At 34.6% G+C, this 25,493-nt stretch overlaps 1 protein-coding gene across 1 annotated transcript; it reads right to left on the bottom strand.

The window, feature by feature from the left end:
- Positions 1-18,046: 18,046 nt before the first annotated feature.
- Positions 18,047-24,884, bottom strand: LOC103954262 (tropinone reductase homolog At1g07440). Its single transcript, XM_009366071.3, is given in 6 exon segments — positions 18,047-18,486; positions 20,345-20,451; positions 20,762-20,978; positions 23,761-23,822; positions 23,825-23,967; positions 24,589-24,884. Coding segments are annotated over 6 exon segments (792 nt in total). The 5' UTR covers positions 24,663-24,884; the 3' UTR covers positions 18,047-18,297.
- Positions 24,885-25,493: the final 609 nt, after the last annotated feature.

Here is a 25,493-nt window from a genome sequence, read left to right as displayed (position 1 = left end):
TACACGAAAATATCTGTCGAGACAGGGTCATAGTCAATGCGCGTGTCGCAATCTCGTATCTCTCGTTCATCCAAAGCAGGGAACACGTTTCAAGTGTTTTGGCGCTTGCAAACTTTAATATCATATTCTTCATAAAGTATTAAATCTCTTTCTTTTTGGATTTTGACAGTAACTTACGTGTATTTAGGAATCTAAAAATGTCTCTTTCAAACTAAATCTTAATTGTTTCGAAGAGTAAAAAATTCATTGTATAAAAACTTTATCCCAGAATTTTCAATGATTTGTACATTTTTTTAGAGCAGGTCGTGTACATGAATTAAGTATCAAGAATATCAGTTTGTTCTAATGGAAAAGAATTATATGTAGAGGAATGTTTGTCGTGTTGAATTAGATTAACATGGTGGGATTCTTGGTACTTAAAACTTTCGATATTAGGTACAACAACCCTAACTACAAGAGGGTTTGTACCAAATACAGAATATGCAACTCCAGTCAATAAGACCCCTCGCATTGCATTGTAAAAGTCGAGTACCAGATATTCAGAATGAAACAAATAAATAAATCCAAAGGAGAAAAGGTGATAAATGATCAGCATCTTCAGCGCGCAATGATAGTGCTAGATTTGGAACTTGGCAGTGGCCGGCAACTCGCCTCAAATTCGAGAGAGAGAGACAACGACACCAAAAAGAAGGCATACAACTCAGCTTCCTCCCGACACTCTGATGAGTATCCAAACATTGACTCCATCTCCACCGAGTTCAAAGCACTAAAACTCACAATAACACCAGCTTCTCCTTCTTGATCTGTAAGAAACAGATCTTACCAACCCCAATGAAAATTCTAAAATTAATGTCAAGCATTTTGCGTAATTCCACAGATCTTAAAGGATCAACACCTAATCAGATGATCAACTTTCTGAAACTGGGAGAACTCAAAAATCTACAATATTACGGAGTTGTGAAGAGAGGACTCATTTCCGAGCAATAAAATTCGGCTAATTAACACCAGAATTAAACACGTAAAACAGTTTTGATGAGAGAATAAAACTCCTTATTTCCGAAAAGCTAAGATAATAAGAAATTAAAGAAAAGATCAGGGGCCGGGAAAACCCTCCGGATCGGAAACGATGGTTCTGTTTTGTCTAGTTCGTTGCAGAGTGTTCAAGAGAGAGACCTGAGAGAGAGAGAGAGAGAGAGAGAGTATAACGTCGCGCAAAATATTTTGTCTCTGTAAGCATTTTCCTTAACAACGTACTAGCAAAGACATTTATGGATATATCCTAAGTCGAAAAACTATTAAAACTTAATCATCTTTACTAACACGTAGATTAATAACATGTCAATATTTCATAGTGACGGACAACTTTCCATACCATCAACATCCGTATGTCTCCCACCTTGCATTGTACCACCTGTACAGCAAGAAAAGTGTGAGATTTTTATTATAAAAGTCTCGATATAGTTAAAAGTAGAATTACTGAATATAAAACTTATTTAATTTTATCAATGTTCTATTATGAATTCTTGTGTTCCTTACCAAACGTAACGTAAAAAATGGCATACACCATAAAATTTCTCCACCTATAACACAATTAAATCAAAGAAAGTTATAGTAGTTCGAGTTAGGCAGCCATATAATACTCACCAGACATGATTTGTTTAACACATGGTCAAGCACCATAGCACGACGTGGAGAACGCTGTCTGGGTGCACTTCGGACCATCGAGGAGGGGGCCAAGACAAAAGCTTGTAACAACCCTTTAAGTAAATCTCCACGTATAAAACCTCGCTGTCAATCTGTTGTACCCAAATATGCCACGTGATAAAGAGGCCAAACTGAACTAACTAACCCTAGTTAGTGCTGATGGTTTCGTTCATGCAAAGGAAACGGTCCGGTCCGATCCGATTCGGTCGGCTTAATCAGAACCCTGTTTCCGACATTGAAGTCATGAAACCCTAAAAAAGCAAAACCGTACTCGTAGGGTCTTTGTTTTTGCTACGTAGGGGGTTTGGATGTAGGACGCGTCGCAAAGAGGGTTGGAAGAGAGCGTCATGCATGCAATGGCTTCAGTACGTGGCTGCTGTGTTCGGACACGTATGTCGGTTATGATGAAGGAGTTTTGCTCGGGTTTTTGGGTTACGTGGTGGGCTGCGAGGGGTGAGTAGTGGGTTGGAAAGATAAGTCACACGCGGAGGGTTGCGGGAAGCGGCGCGTAGTTTTCCGAGCTCGGGAAGCGTAACATTTGGCTCTGTTTATGTCATGCACTCAGAGAGAGACAAGAGAGAGAGAGAGAGAGAGAGAGAGAGAGGAAGGGATTTTAGGTTCAGCTGCACGCCTTTCTGTTTCTGCAGAAGAACCGGGGTTTCGACACATTGGCAACTCAAAATCTATGGAGCTCACCACCATAATTGTAGTGTATGCTTCTCATATATTTAATTGTTACTAGGTCCATTACATGTTATTTTTTCAAGTTTGAAAAAATTAACCAAGATTAAGTAAAAAAAATATGACAAATTATTAATTGTATAGTGAATATATACTAAGATCTAGGATGGTAAAATGCTCCCAAAATTTTTATCTAACAGAGCCCCATACGAGTAACTAAAAGAGGATTATCGTTTTTAAAATTTTGATATTTTACAACAAAATATATTTATGAGAAGGGCAAAATAAACTTTAATTGCTAAAAACTCCTTTAGATAAGTAATACTAGCATGTGTGTTCATATGCCCATAGACACTTTGTGTGGACAATTTTTTATTTTGATTTTAAATGAGAAGGAGAGAACGTGGATGAGTCTTTGTGTTTTTATTTTAATTTTTTAATTTTTTAATTTTTTTGAATTAGAGATTTGTTAAGATCATATATAGATGATGTTTCTAAAAATTGTAAAATTTAATTTGTGCAAAATTACTTTATTGTGCATAATTTTATTTTTATAAAAGCCAAAAATATCTTTTAACTCTCTTTTAATTTTGGTTGAGAAAGAAAATTTCATTACTATGCAGTGAGATAAATAATTCATTACTAGTAGACGAAAAGAAAGTGAATATTTGGATCTAGAATGGAAAATTGGAAATTGTAATTTTGGCACTAAATTTCAGTTCCGACGGCTTTGGGTTTCGGTTTCTATTGTTTAAATGTTAGCTTTAGGTTTTGGTTTCCTTTCGGAAATGTTAAAGTTGTTCTGTGTTCTCTGTATCTCTGCTCCTTCAGTTTTGATTAAATATCACAATAAGTAACAGGCCAAAGACAAAAAGATCTTTGAAAATCCGTTACAAGCTTACGCAGAGAGTCAATATTTTGTATCAAATTATTGACCATATATACGTAGAGACAGGCCGTAGTTTTTATTTAAGGGGTGTATTCAATTGAAAATTTGAGAGCTTTTAATAAATTTATAAATTCATGATTTTTTATGGAGTTTAATTGACTTGTAGGTATTCCATATAAAATTTTGATTCAATTCCCTCGAAATCTCTTGGGGAAAGGTAATATTTGTGGATGCTTAAAGTACACTATGAAATCTCTCTAATTCCCTCTAATTCTTCAACTTTCTCAAATTCTTTAAAATCAATTTCTAATTGAATACACCTAGACTATTATAAACTTCTTTAAAATCCTAATTGAATACACCCGAATTTCTAAGGATTTTAATAAATTATCTTAAAATTCTAACACCTTAAATTTCAGAGAATCACTTAAAATCCTGATTGAATACCCGTAGATTCATTAAAAGAATTAAAATCCCTCAAAATTCTAATTGAATACACCCTTCATATTTTATTTAATTACTTTGTTTCGTTGGTATTCGTACGATGCACTAAATAGGTTTTTTTTTCTTTTAAAGAAAATATTTAGTATTATGAAGAGAATAAAGAGGATTCGAAATTATTAAATAATTTCAGAGAAGAAGAATTTCAAATTCGAAGTGCATGGATGAAAACTCAATACGTTATCCAATAGGATATTGAACCACCGGTGCACTTGATAGTTTATATACACGTATCATGACCAATAGAATTTTTCAGGACATTGACCAAAGAAAATAATACAACTTATTACAACCAAATACACTTGCAACGTCGTTTCTGTTTGAAGCGTAGTACATGCAATTAGGTTTGGTCAGAACTAATAAGGGTAGTATTGCAAAAGATAAAACTTAGCTATAACTTTCTGTTATTCTAGTTAGTTGAGTAGTTCTTTCATAAGTGTATATATAAGCATCAAGTGTAATCTTATTGATTAAGTGAAATACAATCACATTTATTTTTTTTACTTCTCTCTCTACATTTCTTTCTTTCACAGAATCTCTCTCTCTAGATTCTATCATGGTTTCATCGCCATCTGTCTACTGACTCTCCCGATCCTAACCGCTTCTGCACCGCCTCTTCGCACAAACCCTAACCGTCATTGTTTCTTCATAGCAGACTCTTCATCTCATTCCTCTGACATTGTTTCTCCGATCACTTCCTCTGCTGTTTCTATACCTTCCTCTATTACGATTCAGAACATTGGTTCTATGGTGCCAATCAAACTCACCACCACTAATTACCTCACCTGGAGCGCTCTCTTTGCTCCGATCTTCCGGCGGTACAATCTCACCAGCATATTGTGCACTAAAATTGTTACTCTGAGATCAGATTCTGGTGGAGAGTTTCTAAGTACTCAGTTTTCCAAGTTTTTAAAGGATAATAGCATTATTCATCAACTCAATTGTCCTCGTACTCCAGAACAAAACAGCTGTGCTGAAAGAAAGCACTGCCATCTTGTTGAAACAGCAAGAACTCTTCTTGTAGCTTCTAAAGTTCCCCATGAGTTTTGGGTTGATGCTTTTGCCACAACAATATATCTCATCAATAGGCTTCCCACCGCACAACATTGTTCTCCATAGGAATCTTTTTTTCATAAACCACCAGAGTATACCTCTCTTAAGATCTTTGGTTGCAAATGTTTTCCTTGGCTCAAACCCTATGTCAGTTCCAAACTTGCACCCAAAAGTCAACCTTGTGTCTTCTTGGGATATAGTTTACAACACAAAGGGTATAAATGCATGGATCTTGTCACTCGGATGGTTTATATTTCTAGGCATGTCCTTTTTGATGAAACTCAGTTCCCTTTTCATCATATCTGCAGTTCTTCAAATCTACCCATGTCTCAACTTTCACATTTCAACCTTATTCCTACATCATTAACCTTCTCCACAACCCCTGCAGTATTTACCATATCTCCTTCTTCATCTACCATACCTTCTTCATTCTCTCCCACCCCTAACCCTTCCACTCCTCAACACTCTATCAGTCACACTTCATCTTCCCAATCCAACCAACCAACCAATATTCACCCTATGTAAACCAAATCAAAATTTGGAATTGTAAAGTCTAAAGCTTATACTGCAACTAAACATCCACTTCCACCTCACCTATCCCAAGACTATCTTTCATCTACTTATCTTCAAGCTTCTAAACATCTGCACTGGAGACAAGCCATGCAGGAAAAGTTCAATGCATTGTGTAGCACTGGTACTTGGTCTCTAATACCACCACATCCTTCTCAAAATCTGGTAGGATGCAAATGGGTTTTCAGAATCAAGAGGAAACCAGATGGGACAATTGATAGGTCCAAGGCCCGGTTAGTTGCAAAAGGGTTTCACCAGCAACAAGGCCTCGACTACACTGAGACATTTAGTCCCGTGGCTAAACATGTAATCATTAGATTGCTTTTTACACTGGCAGCTCAATTCAATTGGTTCCTCAATCAATTGGATGTAAGTAATGCCTTTCTACATGGCAACTTATCAGAATCTGTATTCATGATTCAACCTCCAGGTTTTCAAGTTTCTACTCAACCTTACCATGTTTGTCAACTGCATAAGTCCTTGTATGGTCTTAAGCAAGCCCCTCGGGCTTGGTATGAGAAGTTATACACTGCCCTATCCTCTTTGTGATTCACCGGTTCCAAAAATGACCATTCATTGTTTGTTAAAAAGGGTCCATCTTTAGTCTTCATTCTAGTATATGTTGATGATATACTAGTGACTGGTCCAAATCCTCAAGCCTGCAAGGATACTATCTCTCAACTCAGCAATCTATTTCCTATCAAAGATTTGGGACCTCTTCATTACTTTCTGGGCATTGAGGTCAAACGTTCATCATCGGGGATTTTTATTTCTCAAAAAAAGTACATCATTGACTTACTTAAGAAGTCCAATATGCTTGGTGCTAAACCATGTGCAACTCCACTTAGCACTTCATCTTTGGATCATGAATCCCCATTGTTGACAGATCCTACTGACTGTGGGTTGTTTCTTGGCACTCCAACTAATGAGTGAACTTCCTAAAAATATACAAAAACCACCTGTGGATCTCCTATCTAGGTGATAGCCTGCCCAATCTGCATCAGAAAAGGCATTGATACTGAGAGAAGTGGAGAATTTGGGAAACTAGAGACCAAGCTCCAGAGAGCCTTTGAGATATCTCAAAATTCATTTCACTGCTTGAAGATGAGATTCTCGAGGTTGATGTATAAACTGACAAACTAAGTTTATTGCGAAAGAGAGATCCGGCTGAGACCAAGTAAGATATTGTAACCCACGATCTTCTACTGAAGCTGAATACTGGTCTTTGGCAAACACTGCAGCTGACATTACATGGATATGCAAGCTCTTGGTTGATGCTGGTCTGCAACTTCCATGTCCTCCCAAAATCTGGTGTGACAACATCTCAGCTATCTCATTAGCCAAGAATCCTATTTTTCATGCCCGAACAAAGCATGTGGAAATTGACTATCACTACATCCGTGAAAAAGTTCTTTCCAAAGCTGTTTCTGTACATTTTATTAGTACTCAAGCTCAGATTGCTGATATCTACACTAAGTCTCTTTCAAAGACTCGATTCCATCTTCTTCGAGACAAACTTTCACTTCACACACCTCAGTTTAGTTTGAGGGGGGATAATAAGGGTAGTATTGCAAAAGATAAAACTTAGCTAGAACTTTCTGTTATTTTAGTTAGTTGAGTAGTTCTTTCATAAGTGTATATCTCTAGATTCTATCAAGAGCAAATTTGAATTGATTATAATAATGTGATTTGGAAGAAAAGAAGAATGTGATATCAACTCAGTTCCTTCAGGGGCAAGCTGATCGATGACGCCTTTGGGTTCTTTGGTGTTATGGTATGTGTACGTGTATTATCGATGATGCCTTTGGGTTCTTTTGGTATTATTATAAGTGTACGTGTATGCGTACGTGCACGTGTATGTATACATGTCTGTGTGTGTATGTGTACATGGTGCGTGTGATGTTACAATTCTTAATCAAATTATTTTACTATATGTTCTTGTTTAATAGTTTTGTAAGTTGCTGTTGAAACGATTCTATGGCAAAGGATTTTCACATTTTAGACGAAATTAGTTGCAAAGCCTATAGGTTGGCTAGATTTTCCTTGTTAATAGCTGAGAAGATGCCTTAGGGTCTATTCAATTGGGTTTTAGAAGTTGGCATTTTAGTTAAAATAGTTTTTAAGATTAGATAATTTCTCAATTTGGTCTCTGAGTTTGAAATCGATAGAAGTGGTCGCTTAGTTTGTTCACTATCCATTCTTTTGGTCATCCATGAAAAAGCTCTTTTAAATAAGGACACAAATGACAAAAATATCTTAAATTTAATAAACAATGTGCTAAAATGATTTGATAAATTTTGAAAGTTTGTTTTTTCTTCACAATTTTAGTCTTATTTAAAGGAGATTTTTAACAGAATGACCAAAACGATTAATGGTGCACCATTTCTATCGATTTTAAATCTCGGGAACCAAAGTAAGCAGTTATGACAATCTCAAGACTATTTTGGCTAAAATTATGTGGTATTCGGTATTTTAAACAAATTTATGAGAGTCTCAAGACTTAAGATGGAGCTTATAAAAGTCAATAGAAATTTATATGTATTTAATAAGGATTTTATAGAACTCATTAGAAATTTGATTGTACTCAATCATGATTGTATAAGAGTCTAAAAAAATATGGTGTATTCAACTAATATTTAATTTTAAACAACTTCATAAAAAAAATGGAGGATTTTAGAAAATTTGGAAGAATTTCATAGTGTATTTTATGTTGTAACAAATTTGACTTCTTGCCCCGAGCTTTTGAAAGGATTAACTCAAAATCCACATAAATATCTACGAAAGTCCATTAAACTCCATCAAGTTCCATGTATACCTCTTTTAAAATCCTTCAAAACTCAATTTAATACACCCATATAGTTCAAGTGTTTTTTATTGAATTTTTCTTTTTGTTGTGTTTCTGAAAAAAAAAATAAAAATCCTAAAACAACATTTAGATAAGTAAAACCGCTTTTAATAATACTTCATACACAAGCATTTTCAAACAGGATCTTTTAAGTGTGACTTTAGAATGGCTAAAACATCTTTTAGATATCTAAGAACTTTCGACATAAATACTTAAAAGTTAATTTAGATGAAATTTTAATTCCTTTTATTAAATTTTTTGAAGTGATCCTAGTGAAAGAGCTTCCAATAAAAGTGACACGCCCGCCCTTAATATTCTCCAAACATTAGGGTAGGCACGTGCTGGCTGACACCCGAAGGTGACGAAGCCATTTTGGGATGCATGAAAACTAAAAACAATTAACCGACATAAATAAAACTTATAAATTTATTTATAATGAATATGCAATTGTGGAACGTGTTGAGAGCATACAACTAATCTGAGATACTAAAAAGGAATAATATAAAATTGAATGAATAAAAGGATGGGTCCTACACCGAGAGGACTCGAAGATGCCGATGCGGGAGTCCCTTGATGCCATGATTGTACGCCTAAATTTTAAGTTCTGAAAGGGCGCAAAACAAAACATGAGTCATGAGTGGACCAAGTTGATATATATATATATATGTATGTATATATATGTAAGTAATACTAAAACAGTTAATCTTTAACATACTAACCCCTAGGTTTAGAAAACTTGTATAGCCTAATATGTAATAGGTTTTTCGAAAACCCTAGCAAGCCATAAAACTTCATTAAACATATATTGTATTTAATGTGCTTAGTAGTAGCACCAAAGTGTGTGCGTGTGTATATATATAAATATAAATCTTCATTCGTCTGAAGGCACATGGAACACTTCATTCGCTCGATGGCCTTTATTCACCGGTAAGCTCCTACAACACCCGACCGAAGCCATATATAAATATCAATTGCTCGTAGGCACATAAAACTCCTCACTCGCCTGAAGGCATATAAAACTCTTCCAGTCGAAGCCACCTACACATGCTCGCCCAAAGCCAATATAAATATCTTCTGGCCAAAGCCACCAACCAAACACCCGATTGAAACCAATATAAGTATCATTCACCCGTAGACAGTATCATATGAATAGCCATTAAATAAGCACATAAAACATAAACATAATATTTCTAATATATATATATATATATCTCAAATCAGAGCTCAGTAACTAAAACGTCATATCATAAAATCACGTTCATAAGTAGGCCACCACGCGCCAATTTGGGTCGTCGGAAAGTTGGTCGAAAAAGTTGTATGCACTGCCGTCGATGGTGGCAGAGCATAGTACCTCCGGTGGAGGTGCATGTGCTCCACGCGCTGGCCAAGGCAAACACCCACGCGCGGTAGCCTGGCCCAAAGGAATCTGGGTTGGGCCGGGTTTCAACTTGGGCTTGGGTCTGGGTTTCAAGGCGATTAGGTCAGGTCGACCCGGTTTCAGGCCAATGGTTGGTTGGTTGGTTTTTGGGCAATGTTTCAAATGCCCATAACTTATTCGATACTCAACCAAATCAAGTGATTCAAAAACCAAAGTTGTAGTACTCAACGAGATGAAGAGAAGGTACCTTGCACGATGGCTAACTCGCTATGGTTTGGTCAAAAAGATGCCTCGGAAGTGGCGGTGCTGGCCAGAAAACTGGGAAAAGCTACTTGGAGCTATTTTCTACGTTTAACACGTATGTACAACTTACAACAAGCTTAGATCTAACCTTAAAACACATCCAAAGGGTTTCTAGGAGCTTACCTACATTAGAAAAATACATAAAAACCACCGAAGCTTGTTGGGAAAGGTTGATGAACAATGACTCTGTCACTATTGTTATTCTACGGTGTTTGGCCTAAGGTTTTCGAGATCATCAAGTCTAGTTGGTGAGGTTGGGATGGTTGTTTGTGTGCGTGCAGCTCAAAAGGAGAGGGAGAGCTATGGTGAGAGGGAAGAGAGAAAAAGAGAAAAAGAGAAAGTGAGGGAAAGGGAGGGAGATTGAGTCATGGTAAGAGGAGGGAAGAGAGAATGAGGAGTTTGGGCCGGGGGACAAAACCAAAAGGTGGGCCCCCTTGGGCACACCTATTAAGACCTAAAAACACATGTCAAAATATCTAGCCCAAAGTGGAATTACGAAAAATACTCTTCCATTTCTGTAAATTTCGGAACAGGTCGTTACAAAAAACAATTACAACCAAATGTGTTAGCGAAACATATCCAAAGAGTCTTGTAAATTCAATTAAATTCTCTTTTATCGTTTTTGCTATGGTTAAATTAGCTCTTTTATTGGATTCTCCCTAAATAAGCACAAATTTGTTGACATTCTCGATCTTTGTCGCTTAAAATTGATTGCACCTTATTTAATTACCTTTCCTTCAGCCTTTTAGATGCGACAAATGTTTTCGGTTTAGATCGCCTTCATATTGATCTTAACCAAGCGTATGTAAGTCACTAAGACATTTCTAGAATCTTCACTAACATCATAAATCCTAAATTACATATGCATGCTGCCAAACTAAAGAAAATACTAATTACGGATACTTCGTAATGATAATTTAAATAAGTCTAAGAATTCATGGTATTCATTCAGAATTTTAAACAATTTTATGAAAGTGTCATAATTTATAAAGATTTTATAAAGTCCATAGAAATCAGATTGTATTTAATCAGGATTTTAAAGAATCTTATGAAATTTCTTAGAAATTTGGGTATATTCAATAGTAATTGTAAAGGAGTCGATAAAAGTTTAGGTGTATTCAATGAAGAAATAGTTTTAAAGGATTTCAAAAGTGGATGATTGGAGGGTTTAGAGGGATTTCATAGTGTATTTTAAGTCTTAACAAATTCAGCCTTTCACCTTGAGATTTCGAGTAATTTAAACTCTTTTAAAACTCTTCAAAACTTAATTGAATACACCCATAGATTAATGATTTTTACCGACCTTTTTTTTTTTTTTTTTTTTGGTAGTGCTTCACAAAAGAAACTTCAAGAAAAACATTATAAACATAATTATTTCCTACATAAGCATTTTCTAACGGCCCCATTTGTAGTGGTTTTGGGATAGCTTAAATAACTTTTAGATAACTAAAAACGTTAATAATAATATTTGACATGAAAACTTAAAAAGTTCTTTTAGTTGAAGTGAATCTAATAGAAAAGCTTTCACTAAAACCACTTATGACCTGAGGTGGTTTTTAGAGAAACATGCGCAAATAGTCTCATAAATTCTTCGAAAACCTCTTCTATCGTTTTCACTTTAGGCTAAATTAGCTTTCATCATTGAGAGTTTTAAAGAAAAGTCAGCGGTATTGTTCACTTTAACGAAAAATTACATTTTTACACTAAAAAGTCAAATCTTGTACTATTCACTTTACATTTTATTTTACCCTTATCGTTAAAACTTAAAGTTTCCAAACTCTTTTCAATAATTTTCCTTTCATTTTATATTCTTCCCAGATAAACACAAACTTATTCACATTCTCGATCTTTGTCGCGCATAATTGATTGGGCATTATTTAAGGTTTATTTACTTTTTCTCTAGCTTTTCAGATGCGACAATATTTTTTTTTTGTTTGGATCGCCTTTTCATACTAATCTCAACCCAACTGCTTAAAGTCGTACATGAGTCATCGATAATGTCCAAAGCATCGGTTAAGGCACATGTGCACGCTGATGAATTACAGAAACAGTTATTACGAATACTTGATCATTCGCCATGATTGTCTAATGTTGCATGTGCGTTAAGATCGCATATTCTTTAACGTCATTAACACAATCGATGACCTTCTAAATTATACAATCTTTTCTGTGACGTTCCATTTTTTTGAAAATTTAACCTTTTTCTCTTTTCAAATTCCTCCAAAATACGCAGATTTCATTCACGTTCTCAAATTTTGTCGCGTACATGACGTAATTCTGAAAATTTACTTTATTTGTTTCAATTTTTGTCGCTTACATGATGTAAAAGCGTGGACTGAGAGTCTATGATAACCTCACATATTGGTACGTATATAATGACTGGAGGCTTATTCAAACATGCGCCTTTTGAAAAAGCATGCTTCTTTAAAAAGCACTTATGCTTAGAAGTGTTTTTAGTAAAGGCACACCATTATCGACATTTTTAATGAAGTTGCAAGTACTTTTTGGAAAACACTTGACCTACTTCTTCAAAGAATTACACAGCAAGACCTTCTTTAAGAAAAAACTTCAAATTCTTTTTGTAACCAAAATGCATCTTGTGAAAACCGCATTTAGTTATTCTAAAAGTACTTACAAACAAACACTAACTAACGTGTACACTAATTGGCATGTGTTTCAAGTATTATACATACGTGAGGAATCTCCACGCACCAAACGAGTTGAATGAGCAAACTAAGTTAAGAAACATGAAAGCACAAAGAACACATGATATGATGTGGTTCACTAAGCATATATGAAAGGTGATTACAATTACAAAGATGAACTACCATTTTCCAACCTTCTCACAAATCACTCTTCTATCAAGTACTAGTACCAAATTTGCGCACCTCTGTAGATGGAAAAACGGTGGCTGAAAGCCTACAAGACAGAAAAAACAGACCCTTAACTTTCAAGACTTGTATTTTTTTTCCACTCTCAATTGGTGCATTTACTTAGTCGCAAAAGAGTCTTAGATAAACACTACATTGACACTTCTCTAACCGCGAAAGTAGTAATTAGTTACGCATCTTAGTAATAAAATTTTCTTCCAAGTTTATAAAAGTGATAATTAAATGAAATCATCAACAAATATTAGTAAAACGTTTGCATACAATTTATCATTTAACACTATTTAATAAAGGATGATTTATACTCTTTAGCAAGAAAAATTGACGTTCAACAAATTTTTTTTTTGTTATACGATAGATTTTTTTAGATTAGTCACCGATGAGGTTTGAACTAATGCCGTCTTACAAAGCCTCAACACCTTTCCACCACTGTGGTAAATAGCCACTTGCAATTGACGTTCAATATTAATCCTCATAAAATTTCTTACATAAGCATTTTCAAACAGGCTATTTAGGAGTGACTTTAGAATGGCTAAAACATAAAACGCTTTTAAAAACATTTGACATAAATGCTTAAAAGTTAATTTAGATGAAATTTTAATTTTTTTAATAAATTTTTTTGAAACATTTATTATGGATACTTGATCATTTGTCATGATTGTCTAGTGTTGCAGTGCGTTAAGGGCGCATATTCTTTAAAATCTTTAGCTCAATCGACAACCTTCTAAATTATACAACCTTTTCCATGACGTTCCACTTTTTTGTAAAATTTATCCTTTTCCCCTTCTCAAATTCCTCCAAAATACGCATAGATTTCATTCAAGTTCTCAAATTTTGTCGCTTACATGATGTAATCCTGAAATTTACTTTATTTGTTTCAAATTTTGCCGCTTATATGATGTAATAACGTGGACCGAGAGTCTATTGTAACCTCATAAATTGGTATGCACATAATGACTAGAGGCTCATTCAAACATGCTTCCTTAAAAAGCATTTATGCTTAGAAGCATTTTTAGTAAAAGTGCTCCACTATCGACATTTTTAATGAAGTTGCATGTACATTTGGGAAAAATACTTGAGCGACTTCCTAAAAGAATTACATTGCAGGACCTTCTTTAAGAAAAAACTTCAAATTCTTTCTCTAACATGAAACCATATGGTCAAAACGGCATTTAGTTATTTTGAAAGTAAAAAAAAAACACTAACTAGAGTGTACATTAATTGGCATGTCTTTCAAGTATTATATATGTGAGGAATCTCCACGCACTAAACAAGTTGAATTAGAAAACTAAGTTAAGAAACAAGCAAGCACAAAGAACACAAGATACGATGTGGTTCACCTCCAAAATTGGACTATGTCCTCGGGAGTTGCAGTGATTCCACTAAGCATACATGAACGGTGATTACCATTACAAAGATGAAATAGCATTTCCAACCTTCTCAATAATCACTCTTCTATCAAGTACTAGTACCAAATTTTGGCACCTCTGTATATGGAACAACGATGGCCGGAAACCTACAAGACAGAAGAAAAGACCCTTAACTTTCAAGACTTGTATTTCCCCCCTCTCGATTAGTGCATTTACTAAATTGCAAAAGAGTCTTTGACAAACACTACATCGACAATCTTTGACTGCGAAGAAAGTAATTAGTTACGCATCTCAGTTTAAAATTTCTTCCAAATTTATAAAAATGATAATCAAATGAAATCATCAACAAATATTCGTAAAACGTTTGCATACAATCTTTCATTTAACACTATTTAATAAAAGATGATTTGTACTCTTTAGCAAGAAAAATTCTCGTTCAATATTAATCCTCATAAAATTCTCTTCCATGTCTAAGACAATTATCGTAATCAAGAATTCAAAATTAATGTATTAGTTACGGAATTCGGTTTTCTTTTCCAACTAACTCAAGTAAATACTTGTCAGAATTTCCAATTTTCCGCCCCCTAAACCATATCCCAAAAGAAATTAATCGTGCATATACACACAAAAAAATCAGTACAATTTTCTTTTCGAGTACTGATTTTCACACCAGACTACATTTGAGGGATAAAGATGCATGGTATCAATTCATTGATATTTGATAAAATAAAATAAATGAAAGAGAATTATTGTAAAAACAAGTGATGGAACCGAACCACTTTTTGCCTAGCTCCACGATGAATCCAGCTCCACCTAAATTAGGAGAGGAACTCAGTTTTCTAGGCTTATATAACGGTGTACATTAGCACACACTTTTTTTGTTTGTGAAAGTACATACATACACTCTTTGTACTTATTTGTCTCGTAACTTTCTAGGCTCATGTAACCATATTCGTAAAATGTAAAGAGATAGATACGCACATCATTAGAGTAAATTTTCTCAAGAATGAATAATTCCACTCAACAAGATTATCAGTATGCTACATCCCAATCACATATAAAAACTGAAAGATTTGTTGGGTTTCCAAAATGTGACCTAACACCTATATTTTTCTGGACTTTGTTCCTCGTTAGGCCGTGTATGTGTTTTTTATTTTGCTCACTTGATGGGTCACTTTCTTGAGCCAAGTTACACATCATTCTCTTTGTATCCACCACTTCGTCTTCACCATGAAAGCAACCTCATGTAATAGGTGATCCATCGTTGTCAACCAATATATTATTTTGCCCTAAATCAAGGTTGAAAGCATAACCTTTTATTCGTTTGTACGTCACATCTTTAGGGTAAAATTAGACATCAACTTTGCAAATATACTCTACGTTCTTCCATTTTCTAACCATACGGCAAATGGACCCGAATTACCTGATATATTTTTAGGTTGGATTTAGAAGTTGGGCTATGAAATGAATTTCTTCAGGCCCACGTAGAAGTACTTCTTTTTAAGAAATGATTTTGGCACATTATTTTCTTTGACACTCTTGATTTTATTTTTAGTCATATAATTGAATTAATTAAAACAGAATTTTAACGAAAAGTTTCTGGTACTGTTTACTTTAATGAAAAACCATATTTTTACGCTAAAAAGTTAATCCTAGTACTATTCACTTTACCCTTTATTTTGTCATTATTGTTAAAACTCAAAGTTTTCAAACCCTTTTCATTAGTTTTATTTTAATTAAAAAGGAATTAAGGGCAAAAACGAGGTGATGCATACAGATTACAGTCTATATAACTATATAAGTGTGAAAGTCATTGCCCTTCTTTGAATTAATTTTCTTTTATGCATAACTGTTTGGACCCATTTTCGAACTATCAAATGCACTTTAGGCCGTTTAATGAAGAGAAAAACAAGAGTGTTAATGACAATTATCAAGATTTTGGGTTTATTTTCGACCAAAAAAAAAAAAAAAAAAAACACTAATGTCATATGCAGCTTAACTTTATAATGCATGATGAGCCGAGTATGGAGAGATGTGTGATCATGATAATTTCAAAAGTAAATTGAACTTCTAAAATATAACATACTAAAGACTCACTCATATGTTAAGTTCAAAAATTCATCAAATATAACAAGGCGTGTTATTTAAAAAATGTGTTAAGAACATGAATTTGACATTAAAAAATATTTTTGTAAAATAATTGGACTACTTGCAAATTGACCATATAAAGAATTGAAGATTAAAGGACCAGTATTTCAAAGACGCTATTGGGACTAGAAATCAGAAAACAAATGGAAAGTAATATAGAGAGATGGAGACAACTTTCAACTCCATTAAAGTTTTAATACGTCATCCGCGTTTGAACGTTTGAATTTGTACTTGAATATGTGTTCATAAACTCTCGATATATAAGAGGACAAAGTAAAACAAGGCCGTAGGGTTCTCTCTGAGTATGAGTTTTTTCTCTCTTCTTGAGAGTCTTTTCCACCTTTAGTGTGAGTAGCTTCCATCCCGATGATATCGTTGCCGCCGGCCCTTGCCGTGGCGAGGGTCGGTGGATGCTCTGGCCGCTTTCTTTCTCCTTCCTCCTTTCATTCCTTTTGCTTCCTCTCTCCCCATTACTTCCCGTTTTATCTAGTCCGGTACTAGTTATGGGCGTCCACGACCTTTTCTAATCCTGTTTGTTGTCAGATTTCATGGCGTTTTGAGGCGCTCTTCTGAGAAGTTGTGTAGAGTTCCGGTTACGCCGGGTCGGGTGTTTCCAACACCACCTCCTTCTCTCTATCGGCCTTTGTTGGCAGTGTTGTCCATGGTATTTCCATGGGCTTCTTTCATTTTCTGGCTGAGACTGGTGTGGCGATCGTAGCTGGAAGATAGGGTTGCACGTCGTTTCTTCTCTACGGTGCTGATTGGTGGGAGTTGTGGCGTCAATTTGGGTATTTGGTTTTGGATGATCGGAAAGCACTGTTGCGGCAGTGGAAGCACACTAGAATATTCCAGAGCTCTGTATCATTTTTTGGGCTTTGGATTGGACTTTTGTAAGATAGTTCAGGTGGTCCCTTTTGTATTGTCAATATTTGTTTGTGGGCCTTTGGCTTGTAATTATCTTTTTTAATATAACTTCTTCCTTTCTTGGGAAAGGATTTGACCAAAAAAACAAAAGAATAACTCTCGATATATAATGTTTCTCAAAAAAAAAAAAAAAGAATATATTAAAAGAAAAACTAATAAAAATAATTTGAAAACTTTGAGTTTTAACAATAAGGACAAAATAAAAAGTAAAATGAATAGTATCATGATTGATTTTTTAGTATAAAAATATGAGTTTTCGTTATAGTAAACAGTACCATAAACTTTTTGTTAAAATTTCTATTATTAAAAGCCCGAAACATATGAAGTTTTGAGAATACTTGACAAACAAATTGTTCAAACAATATTAATATGGGGTTATGTAATCTTTGGATGGGTCAGTTGAAGTTGGATATATAAAATATGAGATAACGTGGAATGAGTTTGCTGCAGAAAAAAAAAATGTGTTGAGATGAGCATCATTTCAGAAACAAAAATAAAAACATCAAACTGTTCGTATACGTACTCACACATTGTGATTTGAATTTCGTTTATGCCTATGATTAGATTGGATAACTCACTATATTTTAATAAATGTTGAATGAATAAATGGATATTAATTTCTAGGGATTATATTTTTTTTGATGATTAATCTATCTTCTACTTAAGTTTGGACAAAATTTGAAAGTTGACATTCTTTCCTGTCAAGATTTTGTAAAGGGACTGCAGCGGGCACTACTAAAAAATCAGACACCGATATTGTCACAAGTTAACTACTTAACCAAACATAAAAAGTTTAATCACAAAAGATCTTAATATAATTAGAGTAAAACCATTTAATACATTACAGTTTCAAACCAATTGTCAGTACTAACGAGGTTTTAAAGCTCCTTAAATAGAGTGAAAACTAGACGCTGACCAAATGGTTGGCGATCTTTTTATTTACTTATTTCATTAGAACATTAACATCACCTTATTAGGCTTATTTTCACGTAAGCTTAAAGCACAACCACTTTGGAATTCGATAGATGAGACATGTTTCCAATTCATACTCCTTGGAAGAGTATGCCATTGACACTCACCCCGCCGTCAACGAGAATAGTTTGCCCAGTAATGTAAGAAGCTGCAGGTAGGCATAGAAATGCTACCAGCGAAGACACCTCCTCTGGCTCCCCAGGACGTCCTAAAGGGCACCGAGAGTTTATCATCTCCAATGCCTTTTCCTTCCCGAGAAACTGCACGTACAGAAGAGAGAATGGATGTAATATATCAGTAATTGTTTAATAACTTGTCTAGCTCTTCAATAAAAAAATAAAAGGAGATTTTAGATGTGGTCTCTAGTTATCAATATTATTTCACAGAAACCTTATTAGTTTTCAATTTTTTTTTATCAAAGTACTTTGACTTTGTGCATCGCATCATATTGATATTAATGTATTTCCATATCAACTATTTCTTTTTAAGATTCCTTAATTTATGGACTTCAAGTTTTGTAATAAATTATTCCCTAAAAAAATATAAAAGGCATACAATGCACAGTAAAATTTGAAACCAACATAACATTAATCTACCAACAATCAAGCGGGTACATTCTAAACACATAAAAAAAAAAAAAAAAAAAAAACAATGTACACAGAACATTGGTCCTCATGACACGGATCCAAAACAAAAAGTGCAACATATATATGGATACATTTTGCATAGAATATACACATATGACCAAAAAAATGCATTCAACTCATATATGGGTACATTCTAAACTCATAAAAAAAGTACTGTAAATTTGTACCCATTATGTAGTCCAAAATTGGTGAGGCATGTGTTCATGGAGTAAAAAGATGACAAAGAGGAAGAGGAGTGACTTCAATTGCACAAAATAGATACATTAGGTGTTAAATAGACATTTGGTCTGAACTAATCAAAGTTTGCTTTGCCTAAAATGTAGGAATTGATTAGATCTAACTGATCTTATGAAAATCTGGAAAGTAAATGAATTAATTGTATTTGATTGGTGATACAAAGTTTAACGGAAAATAAAGTATAAAAAAACAAAGTGGTAACATGTCATGTTTAAATGCAAAAATGGATAGGTTTCAATAAATAAATATTAGTGTAAATCCAAGTAGATTGTGTTTAGGTTTCTTATGTAATCGAGAAGATCTTAGGATTTTTTTACTTGTAGAGCAAGTAAGCCTTTTGTTTGTACTATAACTAAAGACACAAAATAAGGGGAATAACAAACACAGAACTTTCCTATACCTCTCTTTTATCTCTTTGATGTCACTTCCCTCTCTCTCCTTCAGTTAAATTTAGGCCTACAACATTGATTTTAATTTGAGCATGGTTATTCTCTTAATGTGAATTCACAATTACTTCACTTACAGTACTAACCCAATAAATACATAATGGATAAAAGTATATACATATATTTTTTTTGTTTTGTTTCTTACTCCCACTAGCAAATCCATTTTTTTTTAATTTACTATTATTAGGGGAAATGAAGAGTTACGAAACTATTACAATAATTTAAAAAATAGGGAGTTTTAAATCAAGGACACATGGGTAGAAACCCAATTTTTGTTTTGTTTCTTACTCCCACTAGCAAATCCATTTTTTTTTAATTTACTATTATTAGGGGAAATGGAGAGTTCGAAACTATTACAATAATTTAGAAAAGAGGGAATTTTAAATCAAGGACATATGGGTAGAAACCCAACACCTTATCCACTATAATATTGGACAACGTACATAAACAAATCCAATTCTTTCAAAATCAAGAGTTGAATTCCTCATTGTGTATGAGCCCCACTAGTGTTGTGTTTCCTACTTGTTTTTTAGTCACAATCCAACTTCTTATTCTGATTTGATTACGGACTTTTGAAATATCCTATTAATGAATTGTCGACGGGATTGAATTTAAAGCATGCTTAAGGACATTAGATGTAAAAAACTTGGAATGTAAGTGGTTAGGAGAATTCACCTATATTCCTTAGGTCCGGTTTCGATTTTCTTTCCCAATATCGGTTGTATTTAAAATTAAAAACAAATGAAAATAAAAAAGCATGCACAAGCACGTGATGATAATGATCTTACCATATCACCGAGAGGAGTGGCGATAAACCAAGGTGCAACACTGTTAGTCCTTATGTTATCTTTTGCCCACTCACATGCCAAGTTTCTTGCTAATTGATTTATTGCACCTGAGAGAGACAAATAGAAAAGCCACACAATTTAAGCTCGATTGTTAATGCGGGGAGGAAAACAGAGGGAGGATTATTGAAATCTCAAGCACAACTAGACCCAAGAAACATATGGAGAACTAGTCTCTGTTTACATAAAATCATTCAAAATACATAATTCCTCCTTCCTTAACAATTCTAGCCTTTTATTAGGCCTAGCAACAACCTAATTAAACACTAGCACAACTTCTTCGTCCACTACAACATAGACGATCCATTGATTTTGTTTTCGTATAAAGCTCAAAACTATATAAGGAAAATAATTAAGCACCTTTAGTTGCAGAATATATAGTTCCAATATTTAGTGAGACCACACCAGCAATGGAGGACAACAAAACGATGTTAGCAGATCCTGAAGCTTTGAGCAGAGGATGTGAAAGTTGGCACAAATGGTAAGCAGATTCAAGATTGGTGCTCATTAAGAATGAGTAATCTTCAGCTGTGTACTCTAGTGTTGCTTTTGGTCTGTTAGCCCCCACATTGTTTATCTACAGCCACACATTTTTGGAAAGGTTTAGCATAAACACAACAATTTTTTTCCATAGATTGGACGACTAATTATCACAACCATTATCATCACAATTATCCAGTTAACTATGAGTGCTGATATGTCACCCCATGATCTTATTTTCCACGCACTTTTTCATGAAATTTTTAATACCAAATTTAACCTTATATAAAAAGACTCTGAAAGCCCATTTAAAAATGATTCCTTTTATATATTTTTGGATAAATTACATTTTACCCCTCAGGTTTAGGTCGATTTTAATTTTTTATAACATCTTTAAAACATTTCAATTTCATACATTTACTTGTCATTTTATTTCAATTTCATATAACCGTTAAAAAAATTTGTTAAGTTAACCATTAAGTGATGACGTGGCAAATATGAGATCCTCATTTATGCTGGCGTGATGGACACATTTGTGACACGTGGCTAAACACTTAATAAATAATAAATAATTAAAGAAAAGTAAGAAAAAAAAATAATAATAATAACCCAGAACCTCACCTTCGTCTTCCTCACCCGACACCCCTCCATCCCTTCCACCCGAGCTTCGTCTTCCCCACCCCGTTCTCCCCATCTGAGCCCACCCCCAAATCAGACACACTCCCTCTCTCTCTCTCTCTCTCTCTCTCTCTCTCTCTAGTCCCTATCTCCAAAACTCCCCTTATCGTCCTGTCTTTCTGAATCCCCGTCGTCGTCCGCGTCAAACTCCTCGCCGTTGGGGCCACTGGCAGTTCCTATCCCTCTATCTTTTTCTCTTCTGAAAAACCACATATCAGAACACTGCAAACATCTCCCTCTATCCCTGCAAATCAAAACCTGCCAGGTTTTATCCATTCCTTTATTTCTCCACTGCACATGTCCCTCTATCCCACCAACGCACTTCTCTGTTTTCACGCACAGAGCTTCTGGATTTGCATCGATGAAATCTGAAATGCAGAGGGACGCAAGACGGCGAGCTGTAAAGAACTCCGGCAACATGGCGAAGACCTCGTCGGTGGTGGGGACGGCGAGGAAGTGGAGGGCGGAGATCCGGCAGAGAATGAGAGGCTTGGAGAGGAGGATAGGGGATTTGGACAGAGTTTCTGGCGCAGGCCCTCCAGATTTTGGGGTCGATCGAACGGCGGTGAGAGTGGGAGTGAGGCTGATGGGGCGGAGGCATGTTGGATTTTTGGAGCTAGGATTAGAGAGAGAGAGGGAGTGTGTCTGATTTGAGGGTGGGCTCTGCTGGGGAGAACGGGGTGGGGAAGACGAAGCTCGGGTGGAGGGGATGGAAGGCTGTCGGGTGGTTTTTTTTTTTTAATTTTTAATTTATTTTTCTTTAATTAATTATTTTAATATTTTAAAATTTTCATTAAATGTTTAGTCACGTGCTACAAATATGTCAGTCACGTCAATACAAATAAGGACCTCATATTTGTCACGTCATCACTTAACGGTTAACTTAATAGATTCTTTAACAGTTGTATAAAATTGAAATAAAATGATAGGTAAATGTATGAAATTGAAATATTTTAAAATGTTGTAAGAAATTGAAATTGATCCCCAATCTGAAAGGATAAAATATAATTTATCTTATATTTTTTGTAATCAAAGAAAAAAAAGACCAGAAAAAAATTTAAAAAACTTAAATGAAAAACGAATCAAGCTGTCCATCAACCTCCTAATTTTGTCTCTTCATCCCTCAGTCCTTTCTAAATCTTTTGTCCCCCTCCATCTTCCATATCTTCCGTCCACCCCACCCATCCCAAATTTTCTCTCTTCTTTTCTCCCTATTTTTCAACCCTTAATTCTAAATTGAAACTCAGGAATAAACATGGATATAAATCTTAAATTCATCTGGTAGGAGGAGAAACAAAGAGATAGCGAGAAACGAAGAAAAGAGAAAAAAAAAGAAAAGAAGATAACTTTTCTAATGACAAAGAGAAAAGGAGTTGCCACTGTCATATGTGATGCCTGGTTTTCACCTGCATAAATATAAAAAATTTCATATACTATCATGGTCTCAACTTTGTTGATTCAAATTATTATTGGACGACAATTATAGATTAGAGAAGAAAAATTAACTTCTACTAACTTCAAATTCTTAATTTTTCCCTGAAAATTGACTTTTCTCAAACTATATAGGATCCAAGACATCTTGTCTGCTACTACCAAATTACCACTTCAATTTTCTCCATGACAAAAAATCCATAACAAAACAATAATAAAGCCAAAACTGAGTGGTACTTTGTGAAAGTTCTATAATATATCGGTGTACGGAATGCTTGGTTCATTGAACGGCTACATTTCTATTGTACAATTTGATACTTTTAATCTAATTGTTTAAATATCGGTGCATCTCTTACTCCTACACTCGCTTAATTACTTGAAAAGTCTTCTTATGGACAATTGACTAATATTTGAATATTCATTTTGTTTCTAATGAGTTCATCCCTAAACTCATCTCAACCTTCAAATTCATGAACACGCATTAATCTTCTAACTTAATCATGTACTGACCTCTCTAGATGCCAACCGTTGTATTAACTTCTAACATTATCTTTGATGAAATTGTTGCCAAAACTTTCAACATCTTTAACAGAATATTTAAGAGACCTAATGGAAGAGAGCAAAATGGTACATGAAAATATGTTTAAGGGCCAAAATGGGTCAAAATGACTTTCGGAAGGTAAAGTGAGATTCAAAAATACTTTCGGGGGCATTGCAATAATTAAGCCTTGAAATTATTCTTTCAATTAATTGAGGAATCCTGTACTTACAAGGATGTTAAGTTTCCCATCAAAGAGTGATGAGACCTTGTTTATAAGCTCCTCTCTTTGGTTTTTGACACCACATCACAGACTGAACCAGTAACTTGAAAACCCTTCTTCTCCCATTGACTCAGGCAGTCATTGAGGTCAACTTCAGTTCGGGCACAAGTATGCACAATTGCACCTAGCCCTGCCAATTCCTCCACTATAGCATACCTGTATAATTACATTATCAATTTTAAAATAGAGCAGCAAAATTAAGAAAAAACTGAAACATTGGCCCCTGAATTTTAGTTAAATTGGAGATTAAACATTTGTTGGCATTCATCTATGAACTTGTTAGTAGAGCAATGTTCTTAATAGCTAACTCATTTCTTTATTCTTTATTTTGTCCTTAATTTCTCTTATTTGTCCTTAATTTTAGACGGAAGTTCTACCAATATTACCCAAAATAAAAAAAAATTACTTTAAGTTTAGAGATTAAAAGGAGTTGAGTCAAAATTCAGAGCAAAATTCCAATTTAGTCAAAATTCAAAGACTGATAGTCTAATTCTCTCGTAAAATTGATTCAAACTCATAATTGTAAAATAGATCGAAGAAAACAAGGGACAGAAGAAGAAATAAAGAGAATATTACATTGCATGTAAAGGAAAATTTGAAATTAAAAAAGATTAAGAGAATTGTTATTAGCACTCTAAAAATCTCATTCTACACTCCTCACAAGTGTATTTTTCTTTCTAATTATAGAAAATTTAAAGTATGAAATGAGATTTTTGAAGTATTAATAACAATTTCAAAGATTAATGGTCTTAATTATCCAGATACAGAGAAGCTAACCCAATTCCTTTGGTTCCACCAGTGACAAGAGCTGTCATTCCCTCAAGCGACCATCTTCTGTCTCTGCTGTTCATCTCTCTCTCTCTCTCTCTCTCTCTCTCTTCTCTGTAATCTCCAACCTCTAATATCTAATCTCTCTGCACGCAAAATACTAGTGATGCTGCTATTAGCACTGGTTTTGATTATTATCAGATAGTGGGTGACCAGGACAAGCTACACGGGGCAGCTGTTCACGCACCCACTTGATAGCTGATTGGATCCTGATAATCCCAATACAAACACAATAACCACTAGTGCTACTAGTCTTTGCGGTGAACTTTGTAGTTATATGATGATTTCGGTTGCTAGAGTCCACCAAAAAATTATTACGCCATAAAGAAACAAGGGAAAAAAAGAAACAAAAAAGAAAGCACACAGTTTTATTTGCTTGTTTTGATGTGGCAGACTTGACGTACATGTTGAGGAATTAATGTTAGCGAATTTTATCATATTTGTTGAAAAAAGTTTTAGTAAAGACTTATTTTTTTTATTTTTTATACAAGCGAAGTTAAACTTAGTTTAATCAAAATTGTAATAAGAAATTCAAATTCAAAAAGCACATTTGCTCTAAACAATTTGGATATCTCTACCTATATGTGCATATTGACTCCTTATTAGCTGGCTTGGAAGTATAGATGACATTGCTATCAACGAACGGTGCTGTAATTTTGAATTATATGCCAAAATCATTACCACTATGCATACCCACTTTTAATCTATAATTACATGCTGCTTCATATGACAATATATAGTTTAGTCATGTGGACAGGCTGCTCCAGCAACCCAATCGTCTGCCAAAGTGATTCTAGCCCATTTGGGTTATTGGGCTGAGGGGGAACTCGAGGGAAAGTTCAGGCACAAACCCA

The sequence above is a fragment of a genome, unplaced genomic scaffold (genome assembly GCF_019419815.1).
Source record: "Pyrus x bretschneideri cultivar Hongxiangsu unplaced genomic scaffold, Pyrus_bretschneideri_v1 Contig5, whole genome shotgun sequence".
Taxonomy (NCBI): domain Eukaryota; kingdom Viridiplantae; phylum Streptophyta; class Magnoliopsida; order Rosales; family Rosaceae; genus Pyrus; species Pyrus x bretschneideri.
Note: the sequence above shows the minus strand (reverse complement) of the source record. Positions and strands in the feature narration are given on the sequence as shown.